Source organism: Panthera tigris, chromosome C1, assembly GCF_018350195.1.
Source record: "Panthera tigris isolate Pti1 chromosome C1, P.tigris_Pti1_mat1.1, whole genome shotgun sequence".
In the NCBI taxonomy this organism is placed as follows: domain Eukaryota; kingdom Metazoa; phylum Chordata; class Mammalia; order Carnivora; family Felidae; genus Panthera; species Panthera tigris.
Window position 1 is genome coordinate 17321086 of NC_056667.1, and position 25404 is coordinate 17346489.

Sequence of the window (25404 nt, forward strand, 5' to 3'; positions counted from 1 at the left end):
AAAACGAAACCACAAATGATAGAGGAGAAATCATAAGAGACTCGAAACACACACTGACCAAAGGCAATACTTGGACCTTACTTTGCTTTTTAAACTTTTTTAGAATTTCAGCAAATGCTTGGCACTTGCTTCAAAACTGAGAGTCAGGGAAGCAGGTGGGGATGAGGTCGGGGCAGGACCGGGTCACAGGTAAATGGAGGCCGTTCACCATCGTGTTCTGTCTCCGTGACAATTCTAAATTCTCCATAATCAGGAAAAAGTGAGAGCTAGTAGGTGAAAAAACAAGATCGGCAAAATATTCATAGTTGTTGAAACTGGGTGAGTCTACTTTGGGGTATGTTTGAAGATTTCTACAGTACTGAGTTAATACAAGAAGACAAGGGGTTCGAGGCGCCTGAATGGCTCAGTCTATGATCTTAGGGTTCGTGAGTTCAAGCCCCACATCAGACTCTGCACAGACAGCGCTGAGCCTGCTTGGGATTCTCTCTCTCCATCTTTCTCTGCCCCTCCCGTGCTCTCCTGAGCATGCACACGCGCTATCTCTCTCTCCCTCTCTCTCTCAAAATAAACAAATAACCATTAAAAAAAAAAAAGACAAGCGGTTCTTATATTCAGAAAGGTAGGGGACCACTGCACTAAGTTACTGAAACTAGCCTTTGACACCCTAGGTGCGCAGAACTGACCCCTTTCAACGGACAGCTGTCTGGGCATAGCTTTCGACAAGGGGGATGGGATGCGAGAGTGGGTTTGGAGACGTCGGCCTGAGGGAGGCCACGGGCCTGGGGCCCAGGGCCAATGGAGGGCAAGGATCAGGCAGAAGGGTCTTTGAGAGGCAGGCAGGAAGGGGTAAAGGCTGACCTTCTGGCTCGAGGCAGCCTCCACACTCCATGGCCTGATTACAGAAGGGCACACAGTGGAAAAAGCGCATGATGTGAAGGGAGGAGGCCTGGGTTCTATTCCAGACCCAATTTCTCACCCGCTCCGAGACCCTGAGCAAGTCCCCAGCGTCTTCGGGAGTAGGCTCTCCACCTGCAAAGCGGGAATGACAGTCACTGCTGCTCCAGTCCCCTCCCACTGAGAACGGAGTCACAAAGACTGGGGAAGTTTACAGCCCACGCAAACGTGAGCGGTCCTCTTCACGTCAGGCTCTCATGGTTTGCTTTTTCTCCATCCACCTGCCCAACCACCAGATCCAGAGAAAGGAGGGGAGCCCCACTGGGCCCTTCCTGGGTGGTCTGCAAGGCTTTCCTGTACCCAAAGCCCTGTGTGGGTGCTGGGGAGAGAGGGACATCAGCTCAGGCCCTGCCCTCGAGGTCCCCGGTGTGGGAGATACGCCACGATCGCTAACAGCTGAAGAGGCGCTTGGCGAACGCAGAGCAGAAGAGGAGTCCGTGTGGGGACACAGAACGGAGCAGCCACAGCCACCCTACACGGAGATGGAGTGATGCTTCACCAGGGCCTCGGAAACAAGGAGACGTCAGTGGAACAAAGAGAGGCGGGGGGAAGACGATTCTAACGGACGGGAGGTACCTGGCAAAGTCCCTGGAAGGCATGCTTCCCACATTCGGGGACCGGCCAGGAGCTTTCCGAAGCAGCACTTACCAGGGCCGGGGTGTGGTGAGCAGTGAGGCCCAGGGCCGAGCAGGGCCCAGAGCGACCCACTGGGAGGCCACGCTTGCAGTGAGAGTTGAGCAGACGCTCCCATCACTACTGGACGCCAGGCTTGTTGTGACAGACTTTGGGTTTTTTTAACTTTATTTACTAAGTAATCTCTACCCCCAGCGTGGGGTTCAAACTCACGACCCCGAGCTCACGAGTTGCACAATCTACTACATGCCATACTTTGTACCAGTTCACGGAATCCTCTCAACAACCCAGGAGGTTTTACGGATGAGGAAAAAGTGAGGCCCCGGGAAGTTCTGGCTTTTGCCCAGGCTCGCACAACTAGTGAGTAGAGGGACCTGGACGTACACCAAGGGCGTCAGGCTCCAGAGTCCAAACTTTTTTTCTTAACGTTTATTCATTTTTGAGAGAGAGACACAGTGCGAGCCGGGGAGGGGCAGAGAGAGAGGGAGACACGGAATCCGAAGCAGGCTCCAGGCTCTGAGCTGTCGGCACAGAGCCCGACCTGGGGCTCGAACTCACAAACCGCGAGATCATGACCTGAGCCGGAGTCGGACGCTCAACCGAGTGAGCCACCCAGGCGCCTCGAGTCTGAACTTTTAACCAAAGCCCTCGGTTTTATCCCACAAGTAATGGGGAGCGCCTGCAGGGCTCTGGACAAGAGAGGAGGGACTTGGTAAATTCTCACGGTAGAAAGATCAGCTCTAGGACTTGGCTGCAGACCAGTGCCCAAGTGCAAGAAAGGGGTACAGACGCGTCCCCCAGGCACGACAGGGTGATGGGGAACACGGCCTGACCCAGCGCAAAGCAGATCACACAACGGGAAGGACTTGGATTCCAAGGTCCCAGAATGAGTCTACTTATTAACATGAATCCAACCACCCCCCTGCTTACTGAGTGAGCACTGTGGGGCAGGCACTTTATTTTTTACCTCATGCATCCCTCCCAGCAACACTGTGAGGTAGCTATTATCCTTCCCATTTTACAGATGAGGCAACAGAGGCTGGGGTAGGTTGGTCAGCTGGCTCAAGGTCACGTAGGTAGCTCCAGGAAGCGTAGAGCCTTTCGCTTCCAGAACCTTCTCCCACTCTCCCACACTACAGCCAACCACGAGGGAAGTCCCAGCTGGCGGAACCTGTTCTCTGTGTAAGGAGTACTGTGGCCATATTTTGTCTAATGGTGGATGCCAGGCATCTTGAGAGGCGATACAGAAACGTGCTGAGGGAAGGCAGAGGGACTGAATTTTAGGTCTGCCTCTGCCACTAGCCCCTCTGAGCAAGTTTCTTCCTCTTGTGCCTCAGTCTCCCCATCTGTACACCTTACAGCCGGCGACACGGCTGCTAAATCCCCTTCCAGGTCAGTGCTCTGGGACCTCGCGAGGCCCCTCCAACCTCAGCCACCAGCAAGAGCACATCTCCAAATGGTTTTCATCTGGATAGGCAAGGCCGCCGCCCCCCAGGGCCCAAGAGTCGGTGGCGGCGGCGGGGGGGGGGGGGGGGGCAGTCAGAAGGAGGTGCCAGAGAGCAGGGCAGGGCTCTTCCCAGCTTCCCCCTGCATCACCCATGTGGAGGGGCCCCAGCCCTGCCTGCCTGCGCTCCTGCACTGGCTAAGCTGCAAAGTCTGGGGCCAGCCCCCGGTCTACCCCTGCCCCTGGCGTGACCTTGTTCAGTCTCCTTTCCTCCCAGGCTGACTCCTCAACTCTCGTCTGGAGTCTGGAATGAAGGGGTTGGGCGGGATGCGGAAGGCTCCTGCCAGCTCTGACATTTATTATTTCAGGGTCCCTCGGCCTCTTGCTGTCTTCCTTCCTGCGCTGCTGGAGCCCATGACCAGCCGTGGGCCCCCTCAGTTGGGCCCCTGCAGATGTCTCCCCAGCCAGGGAAGCTGCTAGGCCTCACTGGCTGCCCCTTGCAGGGTGTTGGGAAGTGGGGAGGGGGGGGTTGCAGGAAGGGAGCCGCACCCTCGACATAAGCTGAGGCCCCTGAAAACCCCAAGTTTCCTGGCTGGGATTTTCCTCGGGAGACTGCTCGGCAGTGATGAGCTAAGAGATCAAGAACTCTGCCGGACCGACCGCCTTAGATTCCCGTCTGGCTCCTGGCTCCAAGCCCTGAATTCCACCCAACTCTGCGGACAGCCTGGCCTGCCCTCCTGGATAGAGGAGGAGAGGGTCCCCCGCCTCCCATTTTCTGGGTTCCCTTACTGGCCTGGATAAATCCCTCCCTGTGCCCGACTGGATGTCCGTCACTAATCCCGTAAACCCCAGTCCCACCCAGCTCTGCGCTGTCCTCAACACGCCAGGCTGTTCCCAGCCGCCAGGCCTCTGCTCATGCTGTTCCAGCCGCCTGGAGAGTCCCCCACCCCCAATCCATTCTATCGAGTAAAACACTTAGTCCTTCCTGACTCCACTTACAGGTCACCACCTCCCTACCTCAACAGAACCGGCCCTTCCAGAACGCATCCCTCCTGCCTTTATGCCACGCTACGCCCACTACACGTGTTTATCAGGACATTCATGGCCCTTATGTACCACGCACATCTGACTTCCCTAGGGGGCTCAAAACTCTATAAAAGGGCAGGGACTGGCTCATCTGCCTTTGCATCCACAGCACCCGGCACAGGACCCGGCACATGGGTAGCAACAAACGTTTGTGGAAAGAATGAATGAGTGAATGAGTGACTATTAGCAAGGCCCTATGGGAATGCAGAAAAAGCAGCAGGGGTTAAGGACTCCAGCTTTTACATCACACTCTTCTGAGGTCCAAATTCTGTTTCCAATAGTCTTAGCTGTGTGACCCAGAGCAAGTGACTTAGTTTCTCAGAGCCTCTATTTCTCCATCTGTCAAATGGGATAAGAACAGCATCTATTTCACAGGATTGAATGCAGTCAGGCATCCCAGCACCTAGCCCAGCACCCTGCATATAGGGAGGGCTGCAGGGTAGCTATCCTGACCCAGCGAACACCTTCTCTGTGCTCCTGGGCCCTGTGACCCAAATCCCCAGGCTGGCCAGGGGAGTCTCCTGCAGCACTTAAAAAATAAGGGTACCAGGGGCGTCTGGGCAGCTCAGTCCATTATAAGCATCTGGCTTCTGATTTCAGCTCAGGTCTCGATCTCACGGTTGGTAGGTTCGAGCCCCGCATCAGGCTCCGTGCTGACAGCAGAAGCCTGCTTGGGATTCTCTTCTCCCTCTCTCTCTCTCTCTGCCCCTCCCCTGCTCTCTCTCTCTCTCTCTCTCTCAAAATAAATAAACCTAAAACAAAAGAAGGGTACCAGAGCCTCACTTCAGAATTGTTAAATCAGAGTCAGGCATGACCCGTGGTGTAAGGGGTCAAGCACTCCCAAGTGCCAAGTCCAAATCCTGGCTTTGCCACTTACTGCTAGTAGAGTTACCAGACTCAGCAAACATACAGGACATGCAGTTATATTTGAATTTCAGATAATCAGTGAATAACTTTTTAGCATAAGTGTGTCCCAGATATTGCATGGGGATCCTGTATGTTATTTGGCAATTCTGTTTACTAAGCTATTTCCTCTCTGTGCCTTTGTTTCCTTATGGGGATTACACAAAGTATACATAGGAAATGCTTATAGCACTGCCTGGTGTCTGTTTCTATTTCCATAACTTTTAAAGCAACCCAGATGACACAGAAGAACTTTGCAAACATTACGCTGAAAGAAGCCAGACACGGGGCCATATGTTGTAGGATTCCACTGATATAGAGAGAGAGAGCACGAGTAGGGGAGGAGCAGAGAGCGAGAGAGGATCTGAAGCGGGCTCCGTGCTGACAGCAGAGAGCCTGAACTCAACAAACCTCGAGGTCATGACCTGAGCCGAAGTCAGATACTTAACCAACCGAGCCACCCAGGTGTCCCCACCTGAGTGCTTTAAAATGGTTCATATGGGGAATTTCATCTCGACTTCAAGAGATCTACCTAGGGGCGACTGGGTGGCTCAGTCGGTTGAGCGTCCGACTTCGGCTCAGGTCATGGTCTCGCGGTTCGTGGGTTCGAGCCCCGCGTCGGGCTCTGTGCTGACAAACAGCTCAGAGCCTGGAGCCTGCTTCGGATTCTGTGTGTGTCTCTCTCTCCCCCTCCGCTGCTCATGCTCTGCCTCTCTCAAAAATAAAAAAATGTTAAAAAAAAATTAAAAACAAAAGATTAAAAAAAAAAAGAAATCTACCTAAAAGCAACCCAGGTTGTAATGTACAGTTAGGACTGAGACTCAGGTAGGCTCTCGATAAACATTTCATGATGAGACGAACGGATGGGAGACAGCAAAGGGCAGAGCTAAGGGGAGAACCTGCCTTGTCCAGAACTGGGCTCAGCTCTTTCCTCCTGGACACCTGCAGGGGACGTGAGATTCCTCTTTTTATCCTGGTGCCAGGACAGCACAGACAATTTTAACACTCACTCATAGTAATGGCTTCACCCCTGTTGCTATGATCCCATTTTCTCCGTGTGGTTCCTGATCTCCTTAGCTATCCCATGTGCAGGTGATATTGTGTTTTTAGTAAAAGAGAATCTTCAAAGGTTAGGTATCTGTTATGTGCCCGGGATATGCCAGATGCTTTATATGTAATCTCCTCAAAGAACTCCACAAGATAGTTATTATCACGCATGATTTACAGAGGGGGAAACTGAGATTCAGAAAGGTTAAGTCATTTGCCTGAGGTCACACAACCAACAGGAATTCAAACCCAGGATTGTCTGACCTCAGTCACTGGACTCTCTCCATAGACCTCAGCCACATCTCTGTATGCTGTGGGTTGTCAGTCATCCTTTCATGGGTGTAAGTCCTTCTCCTTTCCAGACGGGGCCCTTGTCTTGTCATCTCCATGCCCCCAGAACCTGCCATCCCGCCTGTGCTCACAGCAGGTGTTGGATAAGCTCAATAACCTTAAGTGGGCAGGTCACATCTTACCACATCAGTTTTTGCCCACTGCTCATCAGTCTCCCGGGGAATTTCTGAACTGCTCACTTGCCCAGACCCCACCCCCCGGGGAGGAGATTTTCATAAAGTACATCTGGGTAGAGGGGCACCTGGGTGGCTCAGTCAGTTAAGCGGCCGACTTCGGCTCAGGTCATGATCTCGCGGTCCGTGAGTTCGAGCCCCGCGTCGGGCTCTGTGCTGACAGCTCAGAGCCTGGAGCCTGTTTCAGATTCTGTGTCTCCCTCTCTCTGACCCTCCCCCATTCATGCTCTGTCTCTGTCTCAAAAATAAATAAACGTTAAAAGAATTTTTTTTAAAAAGTACATCTGGGTAGAGGCTACAGCATCCAAAGTTCTTAAAAGCTCAGTTAAAGTCAAAAGCCAGCTGAGTTAGAGAACCTTTAGTGGCTGTTCCCAGCTCAGCCTCCTATACCCTCCACTGTGAGGCCCCGTCCCTGACCCCGGCGAGGCACAGGCACAGTGTTCCCATGGTAGAGGGAGCCCAGGGCCCTGCCTCTGAGTCTGGGGCATTCACTGTGCCTCCACGGGCCTCACTGCCTCAGGTGCTCTGAGCCCAGGCACTAGGCCCATCAAAAGGATTTTCTAGCCAGGCACCTGAGTGGCTTAGTTGGTTATGCGTCCGACTCCAGCTCAGGTCATGATCTTGTGGTTCCATGTGTTCGAGCCCTACATCGGCCTCTCTGCTGCTGGCGTGGAGCCCATTTCGAATCCTCTGTCTCCTTCTCTGCCCTTCCCCCGCTTGCACACACATGCTCTCTCTCTCTCAAAAATAAATAAGCGTTTAAAAAGTTAAGGAAAAAAAAAGGATCTTCTAGCAACAATGCCTGTCTGAGGTCTAGACTACCAAGCTGCCTTCGGGAAAAGCATTTTCCTTCTGCCATGACCTGCAGTTCCAGTTTCTGTCCTCAAACCTACTTGTGTCACCTCAGTGGCCAAAAACAGCTGAACACCAGGCAAGGAAGTGACCACTGAAGACCGAAATTTAGAGAGGGGAGGAGACTCCACAAAGCTGGGCGTGAGGCTGACACCCCGGGGAAGACCTTCTGCTCTTGTGCAGAGGCAGAAACAGAAAGAGGTTGGGTTCAGGTGGGGTTCAACCAAGAGGTTGGGTTCCAAGCCCATCCTGAAAGACCCTCTTGATGCAGGTCCCTAGCCATCATCCCATGTCTCTGTTCCCCAGCTCAGGAGAACTTCTCATCTGCCCCCTCCTCAAATCAGTCCATGCCAGCGTCGAGGTGAAAACAGCACTGATCCTGTTTGGAACCTGTTCATCAACAACCTCGGTGTTGCTAACCTTGGGTTGCATCTGCCATTTTCTTATTTTGCCTCTGGACATCTAGGCAGCGTCTGACTGAGCTGAGCATTGGTCCCTCCTTGAAATCTTCCTTTCCTGGCTTCTGGGGCACTGAGTTCCCTCCTTCCCCCACTGGCAGTTCCTTTTCAGCCCCCTTCGTTAACTACTCTCTCCCTCCCAATCTCTGGGCCTTGGAGCTCCCCAGAGCTTGGACCTGGGCCCTCTTCATCCCTCTCCGTGGGTGACTTTATCCACTGCTCAGCTTTAAACACCAGCGAATGTAACGTACGCATATGTGGTCCGTGGACTGCCTGTGCGAGCATCTCCTGGGGTGCTGGTTAAAATTCAGATTCCCAGGCACCCTCCTGCGTGCTTGGCAAACCTGCCGAGGGCATTTGCCAGGTTTTTGCCAGTGAGACATCTGAATTTCCTTCCTCCACCTGAAAAACGACTTGCTGTGCAAATCTTGGTAGAGCTTGTGTCCTACAAAAGCTGACCAGATGAAATTCTTGCTTTTCCAGACTCCCTTGCAGCTAGGCTACAGGTGTATGAGTTAGTCTTGGCCAAGCAGGCACTGGGATCCCAATCAGGAGGAGAGAGTGGAAGATCCGCGCTTATGCTGATGGCAACAGCAACAAAGGAGCCCCGTCTCCAGGGACAGTGGCAGTAACAAGCTGTGGCACTTAGCGCATGGCAACAGTGTCCTCGCCAAACTGGCTCATTGGAATGATTTTGGCTGAGATCCTGCCTGCCGCCTCACCCCAGTTCTCCAGCTTCCCAGAAATTCTGCAAACTACTGAGCATTCCCTTTCAGGGAACTCTTTTTTTATGTGAATCAGCTCAGGTTGGTTTCTGTAACTTGCAATAAGAAGCCTAAGAAAGACACAGCTACTGAATTGGACCCTCTGGGAATGGTATCGGGTGATTCTCACATAGATGCAAGCTTGAAACTCACTCTCTCAACCTGACAATCTCCAGTGTGTATTTCCAGCCTACTCCTTTCATCTCCAAACTCGTATATCTAAAACGCCTTCTTGACAAACAGAATTCCTGACTTTCCCCCCAAAACAGTTTGTCTCCCAGAGCTCCCCTTTCCTAGGAAAAAGTAAATGGCACTCTTCCATTGGGAATCTGGGAACCTTTCTTTTTTTATTATTTTTTTTCTATTTTTCTTAATGTTTATTCATTTTTGAGAGAGAGAGAGAGCACGCGAGCAGGCGAGGGTCAGAGAGAGAGAGACACACACAGAATCTGAAGCAGGTTCCAGGCTCTGAGCTGTCAGCACAGAGCCCAGTGTGGGGCTCGAACTCATGAACTGTGAGATCATGACCTGAGCCGAAGCCAGATGCTCAACTGACTGAGCCACCCAGGCACCCCGGGAACCTTTCTTGACCACCCCCTACACGCACTCTATCAGCAAATCTTGGTGTTACTACTTATAAAATACTTCTAAAATCTGTCCACTTTTTTCCCCCACCAATCGTGACACTATCCACACCGCCGTCATCTCTTCCCCAAACAGCCGCAACAGCCTCCTTGGGTCTTCCCCTGCTCCCTCCAGTCTAGTCTCTACACAGCAGCTGATATGCTCTTTCTAGAACAGAAATTGGATCATGCTGCTGGCCTGCAAAAGAGATAAAATCCACACTTGCTATGAGGGCCTACAAGCTTGAGTATGATCTAGCCCCTGCCTGCCTTCCCAAACCCATCTGGTCTTGCCCTTCCCATCTGCCCATCGCTATGCTTCTACCCTCTGACCTTCTTCAGTGTCACAGATACTTTAGGTTCCTTCCTGCCTCAGGGCCTTTGCTTAAGCTCTTCCCTCCATCTGGAGCACCCTCACACCACTATTCTCTATTAATGCTCCTTTTTAGTTTTCTTCTTTGACTTATTTGTCAGCCAACCAATATTTTCTGAGCACCTACTCTGGTGTTATGGTAAATACTAGGGGTATAGTGGTGAGATTAAATTCTATTCTCATGGAAGTCAAAATCTAGTGAGAAACCAGATTTTATTTTTTTATTAAAAAATTTAATGTTTATTTGTTTATTTTGAGAGAGAGAGAGAGAGAGAGAGAGAGAGAGAGAGAGAGAGAGAGAATGAATCCCAAGCGGGCTCCACGCTGTCAGCACAGAGCCTGATGTGGGGCTTGAACTCATGAAACCGTGAGATCATGACCTGAGCCAAGATCAGAGTTGGACACTTAACCAACTGAGGCACCCAGGTGCCCCAAGAAACCAAATTTTAATAAATGATTATACAAATAAATACAAAATATACCTATGAGGTGTGCTGCAAAGGAGAGAGATCCAGTGCTATCAGGAGAATTGAGCTTGAATAAAAGCAGAGAAACAAATTAGGAGGCCACTGCAGCACGCCAGGGGAGAGGAGGCGGTGGTCTGGACTAGGGTGGGGATGTAGGGAAGTGTGTGGGCTCCAGAGATGCTTATGGAACTTGTGATCCTTGGTGATGAAGGATGTATGTGGAGGTACAAGGTTTCTGGCCGGCGTAACAGAATAGAGGGAGGTACCACTCACAGAGGAGGGGATACCGGAAGGGCCAGCCTGCGGGGAAAGTCACGAGTGTGGTTTTGGACATACTGAGATGTCTAAGTGAAACAGCCAAGTGGGCACCTGAACATGAGGGTCTGGGCTGGATATACAGATGTGTGAGTCGCCTAAAGATGAGAGAGGGCTGAAGCCATGGATGTGGATGAGATGGGCTAGGGAGGGGCTAGGACCTCGGACCAAACCTCGAGGAAGGCCTTGACCAGGAGGATGAGCCGTCATGCCACTTATCACAATGTGCAATTATTTATTTGTTTGTTAATCCGTTGACTACCTGTCTTCCCCAGAAGACCGTAAGCTCAACAGGGCAAAGACCTACATCTGTTTTCATAAGCAACGTGTCTACCCAGTGCCTAATACGGGGCCCGCGATGCAGCAGTCCCCAGGTACTTCACTGGCCGCTGTGTCCCTCAGCAGGGCTGGCCTCATCCATTCCCTGGACAACATGATTGGGTCCATTGGTCGCCACTGTCCAACAAAAAGCCCAAGTGACGAACTGGCATTCACGGCCTTCTGAGTCATGCTACACCCTTTAGCCCTCCGTCTTTTTAAGTCCACTAAACCTGAGCTTTCCAAACTGGGGTTCATCTGCCCCTGGATAACCAAGTAGGCAGAAAACAAGATGAGCACAGCGCCTCTCCCTGGATCCTCGATTGCGCCAAACGAAGCACCATTGCCATGGATACATGGGGGGTGGGGACTCTCCAGGCTCTGCCCCTCTTCTCTGAGAAGTGTTCCTTCCACAGTACAAGTCTCTGTAGACACGCATACACTGCCTGAGTCTATCTTTCCATGACCTCTGCTGATGAAACCAGGGGTGGAAACCCACTTCTAGAACCAATCCAGAAGCTGAGCTGGGCCATCAAGCTCTCCTCCAGGAACGGGGAAGTGGGACACAAGACTGGCTTGGTTACCTTCAGAGGCTAGACCACTGAGGTCACATGGGTGTGGGGGCTGAAGCCACCTGTCTTCCCCAGAAGACTGTGCGATACCCTTCGGGGCCTGTGTGATGACAAGTGAGCAAAAGCAGTGCTCAGATGTGCAGAAAGAAAGAGAGGCAAGAGAACCAAAATGATGTTCTGACAGCTTCCCGGCCTCCAGTGAGGCCCTGGCGAGGTCCACGTTTACTTATATCTCTTCAGTCCCATGAGGCACCTCTGAGTCCTTAAAACAAATTTCCCTTCAACAGAAACAGCTTGAGAGGCCTTATGTTTCCTGCAAACAAACAATCGCTAAGATTGCATAATTTTCATTATTTTTTGTCAAACAGATAAAGACACGTGATGGAGCACCATGTAAAAGTCACAAGAGTATTAAGAATCAGCAACGAGGGGGCCCCTGGGTGGCTCGGTCGGTTGAGTGTACAACTTGGTTTCCGCTCAGGTCATGATCCCAGGGTCGTGGGATCGAGCCCCGCATCGGGCTCTGCACTGATCATGGAGCCTGCTTAAGACTCACTCTCTCTCTCTCTCTCTCTCTCTTTCTCTTTCTCTCTCTCTCTCTCTCTCTCTCCCCTGCCCCATCCTCTCACTCTCTCTCTCAAATAAATAAAATGAAAAAAAAATTAAAAGAAAAAGAAAAAAAGAATCAGCAATGTTCTTTCTAGAACAAGATTCCAAAAAAGCAAAAGTCACAAAGGAAAAGACAGATCTGACTCCAATAAAACTGAAAACTATGTAATATAAGACATGATACTTGGAACCTGCTTCGGATTCTGTGTCTCCCTCTCTCTCCCCCACTGACGCTCTGCCTCTCTCTCTCTCTCTCTCTCAACAAAACAAAACAAAACAAAACAAAACAAAACAAAAGACATGATACTAATTGAGGTAAACATTCCTCGTAACCACCATCCCCTTATAATAATGTGTTTTCTCTGAGGACGTACGTTGGGAAGCACACACATTTCCACAGCAATTACCTCCGGGGAGGGTATAAGGATTGTGAGGCGTGGTCAGAGGTGGCTTTTGCCTTTTCTGTTATCTTTTTAAAATTTTTAATTAAAAATGATTATGTTCTTATAACATTATATGTTAACTATACTGGAATTAAAAATTTTAACTTCATAAAAATTATGTCCTTTGTGCAATTAAAACTCCCTTAACCTTCAAATAAACATATGAAACACAAGTCTTGGCAGATCTATTTGCGGAAGACTGCTTTATCCAAGATCTAATAGGAAAAATAAGTTCACTAGTAGTTTGAGATGCACGATATAGCATGAATTCTCAGCACTGGTCAAAACAGTTTACTTGGTTCCTGAATATGCTTTCTTTCCACCAGTCTCCAAATTCACTCACTTATGCTCTCCACTGAATGATGGAGTTCTTCCATCCTTCAAGACCCATCTGGAAGTCACCTCCTCCAGGAAGCTCTCCCTGACGACACCAGTCCTCACTGTTCTCTCGCTCCCCACCCCACTGGCCTCTCTGTACCTTTCTCTGGGCATTCAGGATAGACTCCTGGGATTCCTACTGATCTCCCTAAGATAGGCTACATCTCCCCGATCAGCCAGCAAACCAGGGTAGCATCTTTATGTCCCTGGTGCCTAGCCCAGAGATGGCACGGGGAACTGGACAGAGAACAGACTCAGAGTCAGACGGACCCACTATGTGACACGAGACAACTGCCTTAACCTTCTCAGGCCCACTTTCACCTGTGGTATTGTGACCACCAATAAGATGATGGCTGTAAAGGGGCCCCGAACAGGAAAGAAGTGGTTGACAGAATGATCATCTGTCTTAACACTCCCTCACATTTGTATAGTGTTTCACAATTAAAAACAAAAAACTTTTGGGGCGCCTGGGTGGCTCAGTCAGTTGAGCATCTGACTTCAGCTCAGGTCATGATCTAACGGTTCATGAGTTCAAGCCCTGTATCGGGCTCACTACGGTCAGCGCAGAGCTCACTTTGGATCCTCTGTCCCCCTCTCTCTCTCTGCCCCGCTCCTGCTCGAGCTCTCTCTCTCAAAAAGAAATGAACGTTAAAAAACAAAACAAAACTTTAACAACCTAGAGAGGTAAACAAGGAGGGATTATTAACCCATTTTAAGGGTGGGATAACTGAGGCTCAGAGAAGTTACATAGGGAGAACAGGCAGTTGGGCTTTAGAAGGAAATAGAATCGGAGCAGGGGTTAGAATATTTGGGTGCCAATGACAATTCTTTTATTACCCAGAGATGGGAGCTTAGACGAGTCTCTTGTACTCTCTGGACATCGGTTTCCCCAACTTCAATGAGAGTTCCTAGGCGATTTCTATCTTAAAGGGTTGCTCAATGCTGACATTCCAGTTTTCAGTGGCCTGCCCAGGGTCCTTCCTAGTTGGACTGCAAAAAAAGGGGCTGCAAGTCTCAGGAAAGAGTCTCCAGTTACTCCCAGGAAACCAGCGGGGACTGGAAGCCTTGCTTTAAGAATCTGTTGCATTTTAATTCAGCCAAAGGGAACCTCAAGCCTGGGTGTGGGTTGGTCATGCCCAGGATGGGGGTAGGGGTGGAATGGGGGGAGATGGAGTGGAGGGTGGAGGTGGGCAGATGCCCGCATCAAACTGCATGTAACTATAAACATGAATGCAAAATCAAACAGGAAACCTCAGCAGAGTCCAATCCAAAGGTCAGATTCTAACCTTTTTTGGACACCGAAATGCTGAAGAGAAAAGCTGTGTTTGGGTGCCCCAGCCTTCCTGCTGCAAAAACAAATGCTTGCAGGAAACCAATTTGACAATAAATTATATAGTTTAAAAAAAAAATTAAATAAATAAATAAATAAATAAATAAATAATAGAAACAAGCAAACAAAAATGCTTGCATGCATCAAACCAAAGTCCTGAAGGCAAAGGAGGCCAGATTTTTGTCCGGCCTGAACCGGGGCAAAGCTGTGCTCTGACCAGAGCCTATTACAGCCTCCAGACCCCTTCCAAGAGTTTCTCCCCCACCCCCCCCCCCCACGACCTCCGGCCCAGCACACACAAGTGCTGACACACACCGAGCCAGGCAAGGCCAGATGCACAGGGATAAATGGGCATTTCTGTCCCTGGAGAAAGGTTGATAGTACAGCCCCTTCTCCTGCTCCAGCTCAGATTTAACATTTTAATGAAGAACCCAGAGAGGAGGAAGAGCTGTGAAAGCCCTAAGGGTACCAATGGCACTTAAGTCTTCCAAGTCTTGACATGGGAGGCTGTGAAGACAAACTTCGGGAAGGTCTCTCCCCTCGAGAGGACAGTTTCCCTGTGAACCTCCCAGAAAAACAGAATCCACATTCATAGGCAGTGGACTCTAAGTTACTGGTTCTGCCCAAGGAAAAAAGCCAAAAACTCACTGGCTTCTTCTTATTTTAATTAAAGCCTGTAACCCTACTAGGTACAGAGCACTAGGTGAGGCCCTGCGAGAGAAATGAGGACAAAAGGGACCCAGTCACTGTCTAAAAAGGTCCGTCAACTAACCTGATAGTCATTCCATTCATCAAGACGCATGCTTGATGTGTGTATACACACTGTCAGTATACACACTGACTCATGTAATACCAGAGCCCTGTGAGGTAAACATTATTATCCCATTTTATAGATGCCAAAAGTGAGGCTCAAAGAGATCAGGTCACATACCCAAGCTCGCACAACTGGCAAACTGCAGGGCCAGAATTTGCAGGTCTGCCTCCTGCAAAGTCAATGCTCTTTCCACAATCCTCTATCACCCCTGCAAAGAGATGCACGCAGATTCTGGGATAGGAGTTCAGCCTGCCAGGGAGAGGAGGAGAAGGAGATATTCCTCAAGACAGTGGCCCAGGGTATTATGAACTATTGAGCTTTGTATCTGCCACACAGTAGGTGCTCAATACTCTTAAGGTGAAGGATGGGAGATGAGAGCCCCTGCTGAGGTCCAAAATGCCATCCAGTTTGGGGCATCCTCTGAAAGGGAACTGCAAAACTACATTATTCTCCTTTGGCCCAAAGCCACAGGGTGTCTGCCCTAGAATAGTCCCTGCAGAGGAGGCCCAGGAAAGTGCAGCAAGCAGGTCCAGAAAGAGGAAGGAACTCCAGAAGGACGGGAATGGGGTGGGGCAGCCTGCAAGGGCGAAAGAAAAGGCCTGGGACGCGTTGCTGGGAAAGACAAAGAGGAAAGGGGAGGGGAGGGGAGACTACAAACTTGCCAACAGCCTGGCCAAGGTGAACCCCGGCTCCTGGCGCCTTCTCATTCGCATTCATTCCACAAGCGCCGGCCAAATCTCAGAACCAGCAGCCAGGAGGAGGTGGCCTCCCTGCAGCCGGGGAGAAGTTCAGGACTGAGGCGGGAAGGCCTCTTTCCCAGAAGGGGAGTGACTGGGGGAACAAATCTGTGGGGCTCCAAAGATGAAAACGCAAACAGATGCAGTGAGGCGCTGAGCAAACACGAGACGGGACCGACCAACAAGAGCACTGGGGTTATGACCCTGACCTGTGAAGTCCTTCATCGAGTTGAACTCAAGCCCCCCCCACCACCACAAACGGTCCCTCGGGCCCTCCCGCGGACTCAACGGGGAGGGCGCAGATGTTTGAGATGCACTCGATTCTCACAGATCTAGAGAGGGGTCAGGTTTCCGGGGAGGGGTAAGGGCCATCGAAGCGCCGGTCACGCCGGTGAAGGTCAAGGAGAGGCCCTGCCGGGACCCCCGACCCCGCCCGCCCAGGGCCCCCTCACCTCCTCCCGCGCCAGTGCAGCCCCCCGGCACCGGAGCATCTTGGCGGTAAAGGCGGCGGCCCCGGCCGGGGAGGTGAGGTCCTCCGCGGTGACGGCCAAGAACTCCGCGACGCTGAGCTGCTCGGGCATGGCGGGCGCGGGGTGGGGGCGCCGGGACTGCCGGAGCGGGGCGCGGGGGGCGCTCGCTGCACCGCGCTGGGCCGACCTCACAGCCAGCCGCGAGCACCGTCGGGGCCTCCGCACGCCCCGCCCCCTCCGCGCCGCCCCGCCCCGCCCCGCCCCCGACTGCCTCCGACCGGCACCGCCGGTTCGCCTCGCGTCCTGGGAGTCCAGAGCTTCCCCACCCCGCCCGCCTTTCGGCTCCGCCCCCGGCCTTCCAGCCTCTCCCCACCGACCTTAACCAGGACAGCGCGGCCCTAGCCCCTCGCTGGGCTCCCCAGCCCCTACCCCGGCCCCTCACTAACCTCCCCAATCCCTCCCCCAGGCCTCCTAGATCCAGAGCTCCGCCCCTGGCTCACTGCCCCGCCCCCGGCCCCTGGCCGGGCTCCACAGCCCCGCCTCCAGGCCTATTAGCCCTAGAGCTCCGCCTCTAGCCGGGCTCCCTAGCACCTCCCCCAGGCCTCAGCCCCTGAGAGCTCGGTTACTGACTCACTGCCCCGCCCCCGGCCCCCCGCCGGGCTCCCCAGCCCCGCCTCCAGGCCCCCTGGCCCAGGAGCTCCGCCCCTAGCCCGGCTCCTCGGCCCCGCCCCCAGGCCACCCAGGCCGATAGCTCCGCCCCTAACTCACTAACCCCGCCCCAGCCTCCCTGGAAGCTCAGCCGCATCTGTCTCCCGGCCCCTCTGCAGCTACTCCCCCTTTCATGCCTCTCTTGGGCCTCCCAAGTTGCCTCCCTCCCACCCCCTCCGCGCCCCCCGCTTCGTGAGTCTTTCATCTACCTCTCCTCTCCTATGGGTTCGTTCCCAGCCCCCTTGACCTCGCCCCTTCAGCCTTACCCCGACTCAGGCCCCCATCTCTCCCCCCAGGCCCACCCGGTCTCGGCGCCCCCCTTCCGCTCCCAATTGCACCATCCCTCCCTTGCTTCGTACACTCAGCTCTCAGCCTCGGCTCTGAGCCGCACCTCCCCCCCCCCCCCCCCCCCCCGCCTTGGCTTTTGGCCCCTGCGGAGTCTGTGTGGCTCGGTGCCTTCGGGTAGCTGTGTGATTTGGGAGAAAGTACATTCCTTCTTGGAACCTCAGTTTCCTTGTCTGCAAGGTGAGAAGCCTGCTGCCCACTTAACGGTGATGTTGCGAGGAAACAGCCTAACCCTTGCGTGTACTCAGTAAGCGCTCTGCAACCCGCTCCCCCTTTCCCGATCCTCTCGCTGCACCCTCATTCTTCCTGGGCTCAGTATGGTGCCTTCCCCTCCGGAACCCAGCTCACTGTCCTTACCAGGCTGAAGACTGCCACTCCTCCCCCACTATTAACCCTTGCCTCTTAGAAACCATCTATGTCCTTGGGTGGATGAGAGATGAGGTTCAGAAATCTACTTAGGTTTCGTTCTGGAGCCTGAAGTCCTACGGAAAAGATTTCTTCAGGTAAAAAATCGGGGAAGCAATATTGGCTTTGGAATTTGATAGATCTAAGTTCCAATCCTGGTGCTGCTGTTGACCAGCTGTGTGCAGCTGAGCAAATGGCTTGCTTCTCTAAACCTGAATCTTCTACTCTTCAAATGGTCTAATAATATTTTACTCCACAAGGCGAGTGAAAGTATTACATGCTTTACCTGAGGGGAGGGGGGGGCTACAAAGATACACTAAGATATTACCTGCTGAGGACATTATGAGTAATTTTTCTTCTTTGGCTAATCTGTATATCCTAACTTTTCTGTAAGGAGCATATGCTACTTGCGTAATAGAATTTAAAGTTGAAACAATGTGTACAGTCTGGTGGAGGAGATAGGACAAATATGCGTGAAATACAACTCTTATTCACCCCCAGTCACCTTTCAACTCACTCGAGTCAGTTTTCAGCCAGAACTCCTACAGAGTTACTTCAAGGTCAACTAGGATCTCTCTCTTAAAATGCATCAGGCCCTTTTCTTAACTTCTAGGAGCATTTTGTACTGTTAGCCACGCTGTCCTTGAAACACTTTTTTCTTTTGAATTCTGAGACGATTATCTTCCGTGGTGGTCTTTCTCCCTCTCTGGCTGTTCCATCTCAGGGCCCTTTCCAAGATGGTCTTCCTCTGCATGTATCTTAACTGCTGGGATCCTTGGGAGCTCTCTGCTAGACCCTTTGTTCTTCTCACTCTACCCAGGCTTCCTGGACACTTTTGTCCATCCCTACCAGCTTCCTTCATACCATTAATGTTGACGCCTTCTGTGTTAGTTTCCTATTGCTGCTGCTGTAACAAATCGCGGCAAACAACACACATTTATTCTCTTACAGTTCAGGAGGTCAAAACTCTGAAATGAGTTTCGTTGCGCTGAAACCCAAATACAGCAAGGCCGCACTCCCTCCGGAGGCTCTAGGGAGCCATTTCTTTGCGTTTCCCAGTTTCTAGAACTGCGTTTCTCATATCCTTTGGCCTCTAACGAACTTCCTCCATCTTCAAGGGGATCTTGTCTCTGTGTCATATCCTATCGCTTTCTTTTCTATGGTCAGATCTCCCTCAGTCTCCATTTTATAAGCACATTTGCGATTATATTTAGGGCCCGTCCAGATAATCCAGGATAATTTCTCCAGCTCAGGATCGTTCAATTAATCACGTCTGCAAAATTCCTTCTGGCATAGGAGATAACATTTACAGGTTCCAGGAATTAGGACCTGGATATCTTTAGGGGCTATTACTGAGCCCACCACATCTTCCAAGGCTCTCTCTCCACGTTGGACCCTTTTCTGGCTTAAGATCTATGTATCCAACTGCCTATGGGATGGTTTCACATGCTTATATCACAGGCAGACCTCTCAAACTCTACATGTCTAAAACTGAACTTGCCATCTTGTAACCTGCCCTCAGATCTGGCTTCTTCTCTGTCCCTGTCTTAGTGGAAGGTACCACCATGCACCCCCTCGGGGTCATCCTCCCCGTCTCCTTCCACCAATTTCCACTCAATCAAATCTTATCACTGCCTCCTAATGTCTCACACATGTGGCCACCTTCTCTGGGCTAACCCCAGTCCAGTCCATACCACCTCTCGTCTCCTCACGGGTCTGCCTGCCCCCAGTCTTACAGGTCTGATCTGATACTGCCCTGCTTAGAGCTCTTCAATGGTCCCATTGCTGTCTGGATGAAGTCCAGCTTTTTTTTTTTTTTGCATGGCTAGCTGCTCCTGGCTTATCTCTCACCACCCCATCCCTGATACGATCTGAGCCCTCTTGATATTCTTCCTGCTGACCCATAACACCCCCTGACCTCCTTTCAACTGCCCAAATTCAATGTCACTTCCTTCAGGAAGCCTTCCCCAATGTCCTTCTAGGCACTCCTACAGACCCTGGTATCCCCTGCTACAGCAGTTCTCACTGTGGACTGTAACCACCTGTTTGCTGATCTGGGCCTCTGGCCTACCTATTTATTTATCCAGAACTTACTATGTACCGGTCACAATGCCAAGGACTATACAAGTAATAGTTAACTCAATACTCCCAACAACCCAGTGAGGCAGGTAACATTATTCTTGCTATCTCTGTGTCACAGGTGGGAAAGCTAAAGCTTAGAGAGGTTAATTGGTATAAAATCAGAATGAACAAGTAATATAACCAAGATTCCAACCCAACCCAGGTCTGCATGAGTTTGTGTTTGGTTTTGTGTTATTATTAATCACCAAACTACGTTACCTAACTTAAAAACATTGCCTCTTGGGGGTGCTTGGGTGGCTCAGTCGATTAAGCGCCCGACTCTTGGTTTTGACTCAGGTCATGATCTCACAGTTTGTGAGTTCGAGCCCCGCGTCGGGCTCTGTGCTGACAGCTCAGAGCCCGGAGCCTGCTTCGGATTCTGCGTCTCCCTCTCTCTCTGCCCCTTCCCTGCTCATGCTCTGTCTGTCTCTCAAAAATGAATAAACATTAAAAAAAAAAAAAAAGAGGTGCTCTGAGAATTAGGGGTGGGGGAGGGGAAAAGAGAGACTTTCCACGTGTGGCTCAGGGAAGCTGGGGAGGCTTCAGAGAAGAAAGGGCACCTGAGCTGAGCCCCGAAGGATCTGAGGGAGCTGGGGACAGAATGAGCAAAGACAGGGAAGAAAGACAATACAGAAAATCCACTCCCATCAGCACAGACACTTGCCTCAACAGCTCACGTGATAAAACGTCTCCTCTTGACTTCTCCCTCCAGCTACTGCCCCATTTCTCTGCTCCCCTTTGCAGCTGAAGGTCATTGAAAGTCACTGCTGTATTCACCGTATCCAATTCCTCTCCTCCAATATTTTTCTTTCCGGTAAAATAACTTCGATCGATGGGGCGCCTGGGTGGCGCAGTCGGTTAAGCGTCCGACTTCGGCCAGGTCACGATCTCGCGGTCCGTGAGTTCGAGCCCCGCGTCAGGCTCTGGGCTGATGGCTCGGAGCCTGGAGCCTGTTTCCGATTCTGTGTCTCCCTCTCTCTCTGCCCCTCCCCCGTTCATGCTCTGTCTCTCTCTGTCCCAAAAATAAAATAATAAAAAACGTTGAAAAAAAAATACCTCACTCCCTGAGCTACCATTAGATATAGACATTCATTTAAAAAAAAAAAAAAAACCATTAGATATAGACATTCATTTAAAAAAAAAAATAACTTCGATCGATTTCGGGTCGCAGGCAAATTGCATCCATCAAAGGGAGAACCCAGGATATTGCTGGGATTGAGTGGTGGGGAGGGCGAGAGACGAGCTCAGGGAGGCCCAGAAGCATGCGCCGCGGAGCCACAGGGGACAGAGGTAGGAGTTCTGGAAAGAGGCCTGAACTTCAATATTCTCTTACATTCCCTCTGATCAGAATCTTGCCCCCACCAGCCACTGCAGCTGCTCTCATTAAGGTCACTGCTACACCCCTTATATTGCTGAGCCCAATGGTCAGCGCTCAGTTCTCACCCTGCGTGGCCTCCAGCAGCTTCCTTGTGCCTTCTTATGCTGCTTTCTTCCTTTGGCCTTCAGGACACCACACTGTCTTGATTTTCTTCCTCCCTCACTGGTGACTTCTTCTTGATCTCCTATGTATGTCAGTTCTTCCTGTTCTTTCTGGTTTCTTAACACTGAGGACCCTGGTCCTTGGTCACCTCCTCGCCTATGTGTGCTTAGGCCCTTGATGATCCCACCTCGTCCCGTGACTTTAAATACCATTTAGATCCTGATGATTCCCAAACTTGTAACGCCAGCCTGGGCCTCTCTCCTGAACTTCAGCCTCTTCTATCCATCTGCCTCCTTGAAGATCCTGGAAGTCAGATGGGGCCTCTTGAACTTAACGTATCTAAAGCCGAACTTCAGATTTCCCTCCCCAAACCTCCTTCCCCACATCGAGACATCTGTTGGATCTATACCCAAAATCGATTCCAAATCCACCACTCCTCACCGCTTCACCGCTACCAGCCTGATTTAAGCCATATCATCTCGTGCCTGGATTACTTCAGGAACCTTCTGATTGGTCTCTCAGCTTCCACCCTTGCTCCTCTATAGTCTACTCGCAACAGAGAAGCAAGTGATCCTTTAAAATATCATGTCAGGGGGCGCCTGGGTGGCTCAGTCGGTTAAGCGGCCGACTTCAGCTCAGGTCATGATCTCGTGGTCCGTGAGTTCGAGCCCCGCGTCGGGCTCTGTGCTGACAGCTCAGAGCCTGGAGCCTGCTTCGGATTCTGTGTCTCCCTCTCTCTCTGACCCTCCCCCGTTCATGCTCTGTCTCTCCCGGTCTCAAAAATAAATAAAATGTTAAAAAAAAATTTTTTTTTAAATAAATAAAATAAAATATCATGTCAGAATACAAAAGGTCATGTAATTTCACTGCTTAAAACCCTCGAATGGCTCCCCATTTCACTCAGACTAAAAGCCAAGTTTCCACATGGCCTGCAAGTCCCTGTATAAACCTGTCTCACTCTGACTCCATCTACGCTTACTCTTCCCCTTGTTCTCCACCTCTGTTCCAGGCACACTGACTTCCTTGTTCTTTGAATGTACTAGGCACACTCTTGCCACAGGACCTTTGCACTGGCTGCTCCCCCTGCCTAGAATGCTCTTCCCACAGATATGCACGTGGTCAACTCCTTCACTTTTTTCCAGTCTTAGCTCAACTGTCACCGCCTTGATGATGCTTATCCTGACCATCTCATTTAAAACTGCAACCACCTGTCTCTTGCCATACTCTCCGTCACCCTTACCCTGCTCTATTTTTTCCTATTTAGCATTTACGCCTTTTAACATGCTGCTTTTCTTATTTGTCTTATTTTTTTTTATTGTTTGCTCCCTCCATTAGAATATAAGTTCTCTGAAAGGAGGGACTTCCTTTCCTTATTAGGGCTTGGTTATGTACCCAGGCTTTGGAACCAGACTGCCTGGGTTTGAATCCTGGCTTTGCTATCTACCTTGGGTAAATTGTTTAATCTCTGTGGGCCTCAGTTTCCTCATCTGTAATATGGGGGAATAATGGTATCTCCCTCATAATGTTATAGAAATGATTAAATGAGGTGCTGGATGGAAAGGATTTGGCAATGTTAACTATTGTCCCCACATCTGGTCCATAGTAGGCATGCAGTAAATATTTGCTGGATCCAGTAGGCGTTATTATTGCTGTTTGCTGATGCCCAAAATTACACCAGTGAGTGGCAGGGACAGAATTAGAATCCAGGTTTATCTAATGTCAAAATCCCTGTCTCTTCTGCTCTACCATCTACCTTCTGAAGATCCGAGGCTGAGCTCCAGGGAGTAGAGAAGTCACATTTCATGTCGTGGGATGAGATGAGACCAAAGACCGGAAGTGAAAACGAGGATTGCCGAGGGAAAATGGATGCAAAAGGGACTCCCCCACCGCCCCCTGCCTCAAGATCAAGTCTGCACTCTTTTGCAAGACCACAAGCCCCTTCCCCTCTAGCCACATCTGCTTCTTCAATCCTCATTCAGGAGAAGAAAACTGACCTCTGCCCAATTCCTAAGGCCACCAGACCGCCACCTCTCTGCTCACGCTCTGGCTGTTACTTCTCCCCGCACTGTTCTTCCAGTTCCTTTGCCTGGCCGTTTCCTCTTCATCCCCGTGACCCAGATGTCACAGATATCACTGCCTTAGGAAGCCTTCCCTGAGGCTGTGAGATGGTTTGGTGCCCTTCCCATAGGCTCCCGAGCTTTCTCATTACGTTTCATGTTTCCTTGTTTTCCCCTCACTTCCTGCGTGTGCACGTGTGTGTGTGTGTGTGTGTGTGTGTGAGGACCCACTCCCACCCTCTGCCAGACTGTGAGCTCCATGATCGTGTGGTTTCAAGTTGTGCAAGATCTTTCCTACCCAGGAGTCCCACGGGAGACTGGAAAGCACTCAAGAATCAAGAGCAGCTGCTCTCCAGGGCCAAATGGGCTTCATTTACGTATCCTCAGTTTGAGCTGCCAGTAGAGACTAATCTTAGACTCTCAACACGTAAACTCCCTTGGGAGAGAGACAGTTGGGGAGCCCCAGTCTGGATCAGAAGCTCACAAGCCCCCATGTTGTACAACCCCAGGGTTGTGAATCGTAGTCTACATCATGGCGCCCCTTAGAGTGGGGCAGTATACAGCCTGCACAGCTGGAAAGCTGGATAAAGTAGCCCTGGATGCCCATTAGGGTGAGCCAGGCTGCCCGCGAGCTGTGGGGGCCCACCAACGCCCACAGAGTCCAAGCATAGCTGCAGGAACCTATCCCTGTGCACCCAGGGGCAATTTTCAGAGAAGGGTATGGACGAGCCACACATACAAAAGTCTGTAGTTGTCATTAGAGTCCCAAAGGGTCCCCAAACCCACAAAAGGTTGGAAGCTCCTAAAGAAATATTTTGTGAGCACGTAAAAATATTCATATTAAAAGCGTATGTGTGGGAATTCATCTGCACAGTCGATCACCGCCACTGTGCCTGAGAAGGAGGCTTGGGATGGGGCGGGTCTCCCACGACATGAACTGATAATGAAAATAGTGATAACGGCGTTTAGACTTGCTTTGTATAGGTAATGAGTTAAGTCTGTTACATACGTGCCATAACCCATAGAACACTCTCAAAGGTAGGTACTATTATTATCCCCATTTTACAGAGTAGGAAATAAAACCGAGAGTAGTGAGGGACTTACCTGGGACGAGGAGACAAACACAAGCAATCTGGCTGTGAACCTGGGCGTCAGTCTTCCATGGCCTAGTTGAAAGCAGATCCAAGGCAGGGGGGAGGGGGTTTGTGCCGAGAAGTTCAAGTTTGACTTTGCCGAGTTCCTCATTAGAAGGGGAGGACGTCCAGGGGTCCAGGGCCCTCCAACAGTGTGCCCCTGCTCCGGCCAGGAAAGGCCCTCCTTTCGCCGAAGCCCTTCCAGGCACCCCCAAGTGAAAGCTGTCACCGTGGTCTAAAGTCCTCTCAAGCCTGGTGGGTACAAGCTTTGGAGACGGGCCTGGGCTTCAGTGCTGGCTGTACTCCTTATTCATTCCGGCGAGCCTCAGTTTCCCCACATGGAAAATGGAGATAATAATGCCTATGTCATGGGGCTGTTGTGAGGGTTGAAGGGAGCATGTTCGTGAGGTATGCACTGTAAGCACTCAGAAAATGGTGACGGATGTTATTGTCTTTGGTTGAAAAAAAGAAGACCGTTTTCTGCAGTCTTCTGAAGCTTTATCCCATAGCTCTGGAGGTCAGAAGCCTCAAATGGGTCTCACCGGGCTAAAATCAAGGTGTTGGCAAGACTGGGTTCCTTCTGGAGGCTCTGGTCATTGGATGCCCTGCCTTTCCAGCTTCTAGAGGCCGCCTGCATTCCTGGCTCGTGGCCCCTTCCTCCGTCCCCAGAGGCAGCAGTGCAACATCTTGAAATCTCTCACTGACTCTGGCTCCGACTTTCCTCCCTCTGTCACTTATTAGGACCCTGTGATTATGCTGGGCCCACCCGGATAATCCAGAACAAGCTCCCCATCTCAAGGTCAGCTGATTATCAGCCTCCACTCCGTCTGCAATCTTCATTTCCCCTTGCCATGTAACTAACATAACACAATCACAGGCTCTGGGGACTAGAACATGGACATCGTCGGGGACCATTATTTTGCCTGCTACAGTGGGCGAGCAGGAAAATGCCGCGAAACACCGGAACTTTGCACTGAGCGTACCTCTGTTCAAAAACCTACCACGGCCCCCCACTGCCTCCAGGATAAGGGCCAGGCCCTT

At 51.1% G+C, this 25404-nt stretch overlaps 1 protein-coding gene across 1 annotated transcript in view; it reads right to left on the reverse strand.

Moving 5' to 3' along the window:
- The window catches only part of ASAP3 (ArfGAP with SH3 domain, ankyrin repeat and PH domain 3), a 48792-nt gene extending 32506 nt beyond the window's left edge, over nt 1-16286 (reverse strand). Inside the window, 1 exon segment of the mRNA XM_042996469.1 lies at nt 16097-16286. Coding sequence (XP_042852403.1) covers nt 16097-16225 — 129 coding nt within the window. The 5' untranslated portion in view covers nt 16226-16286.
- Nucleotides 16287-25404: the final 9118 nt, after the last annotated feature.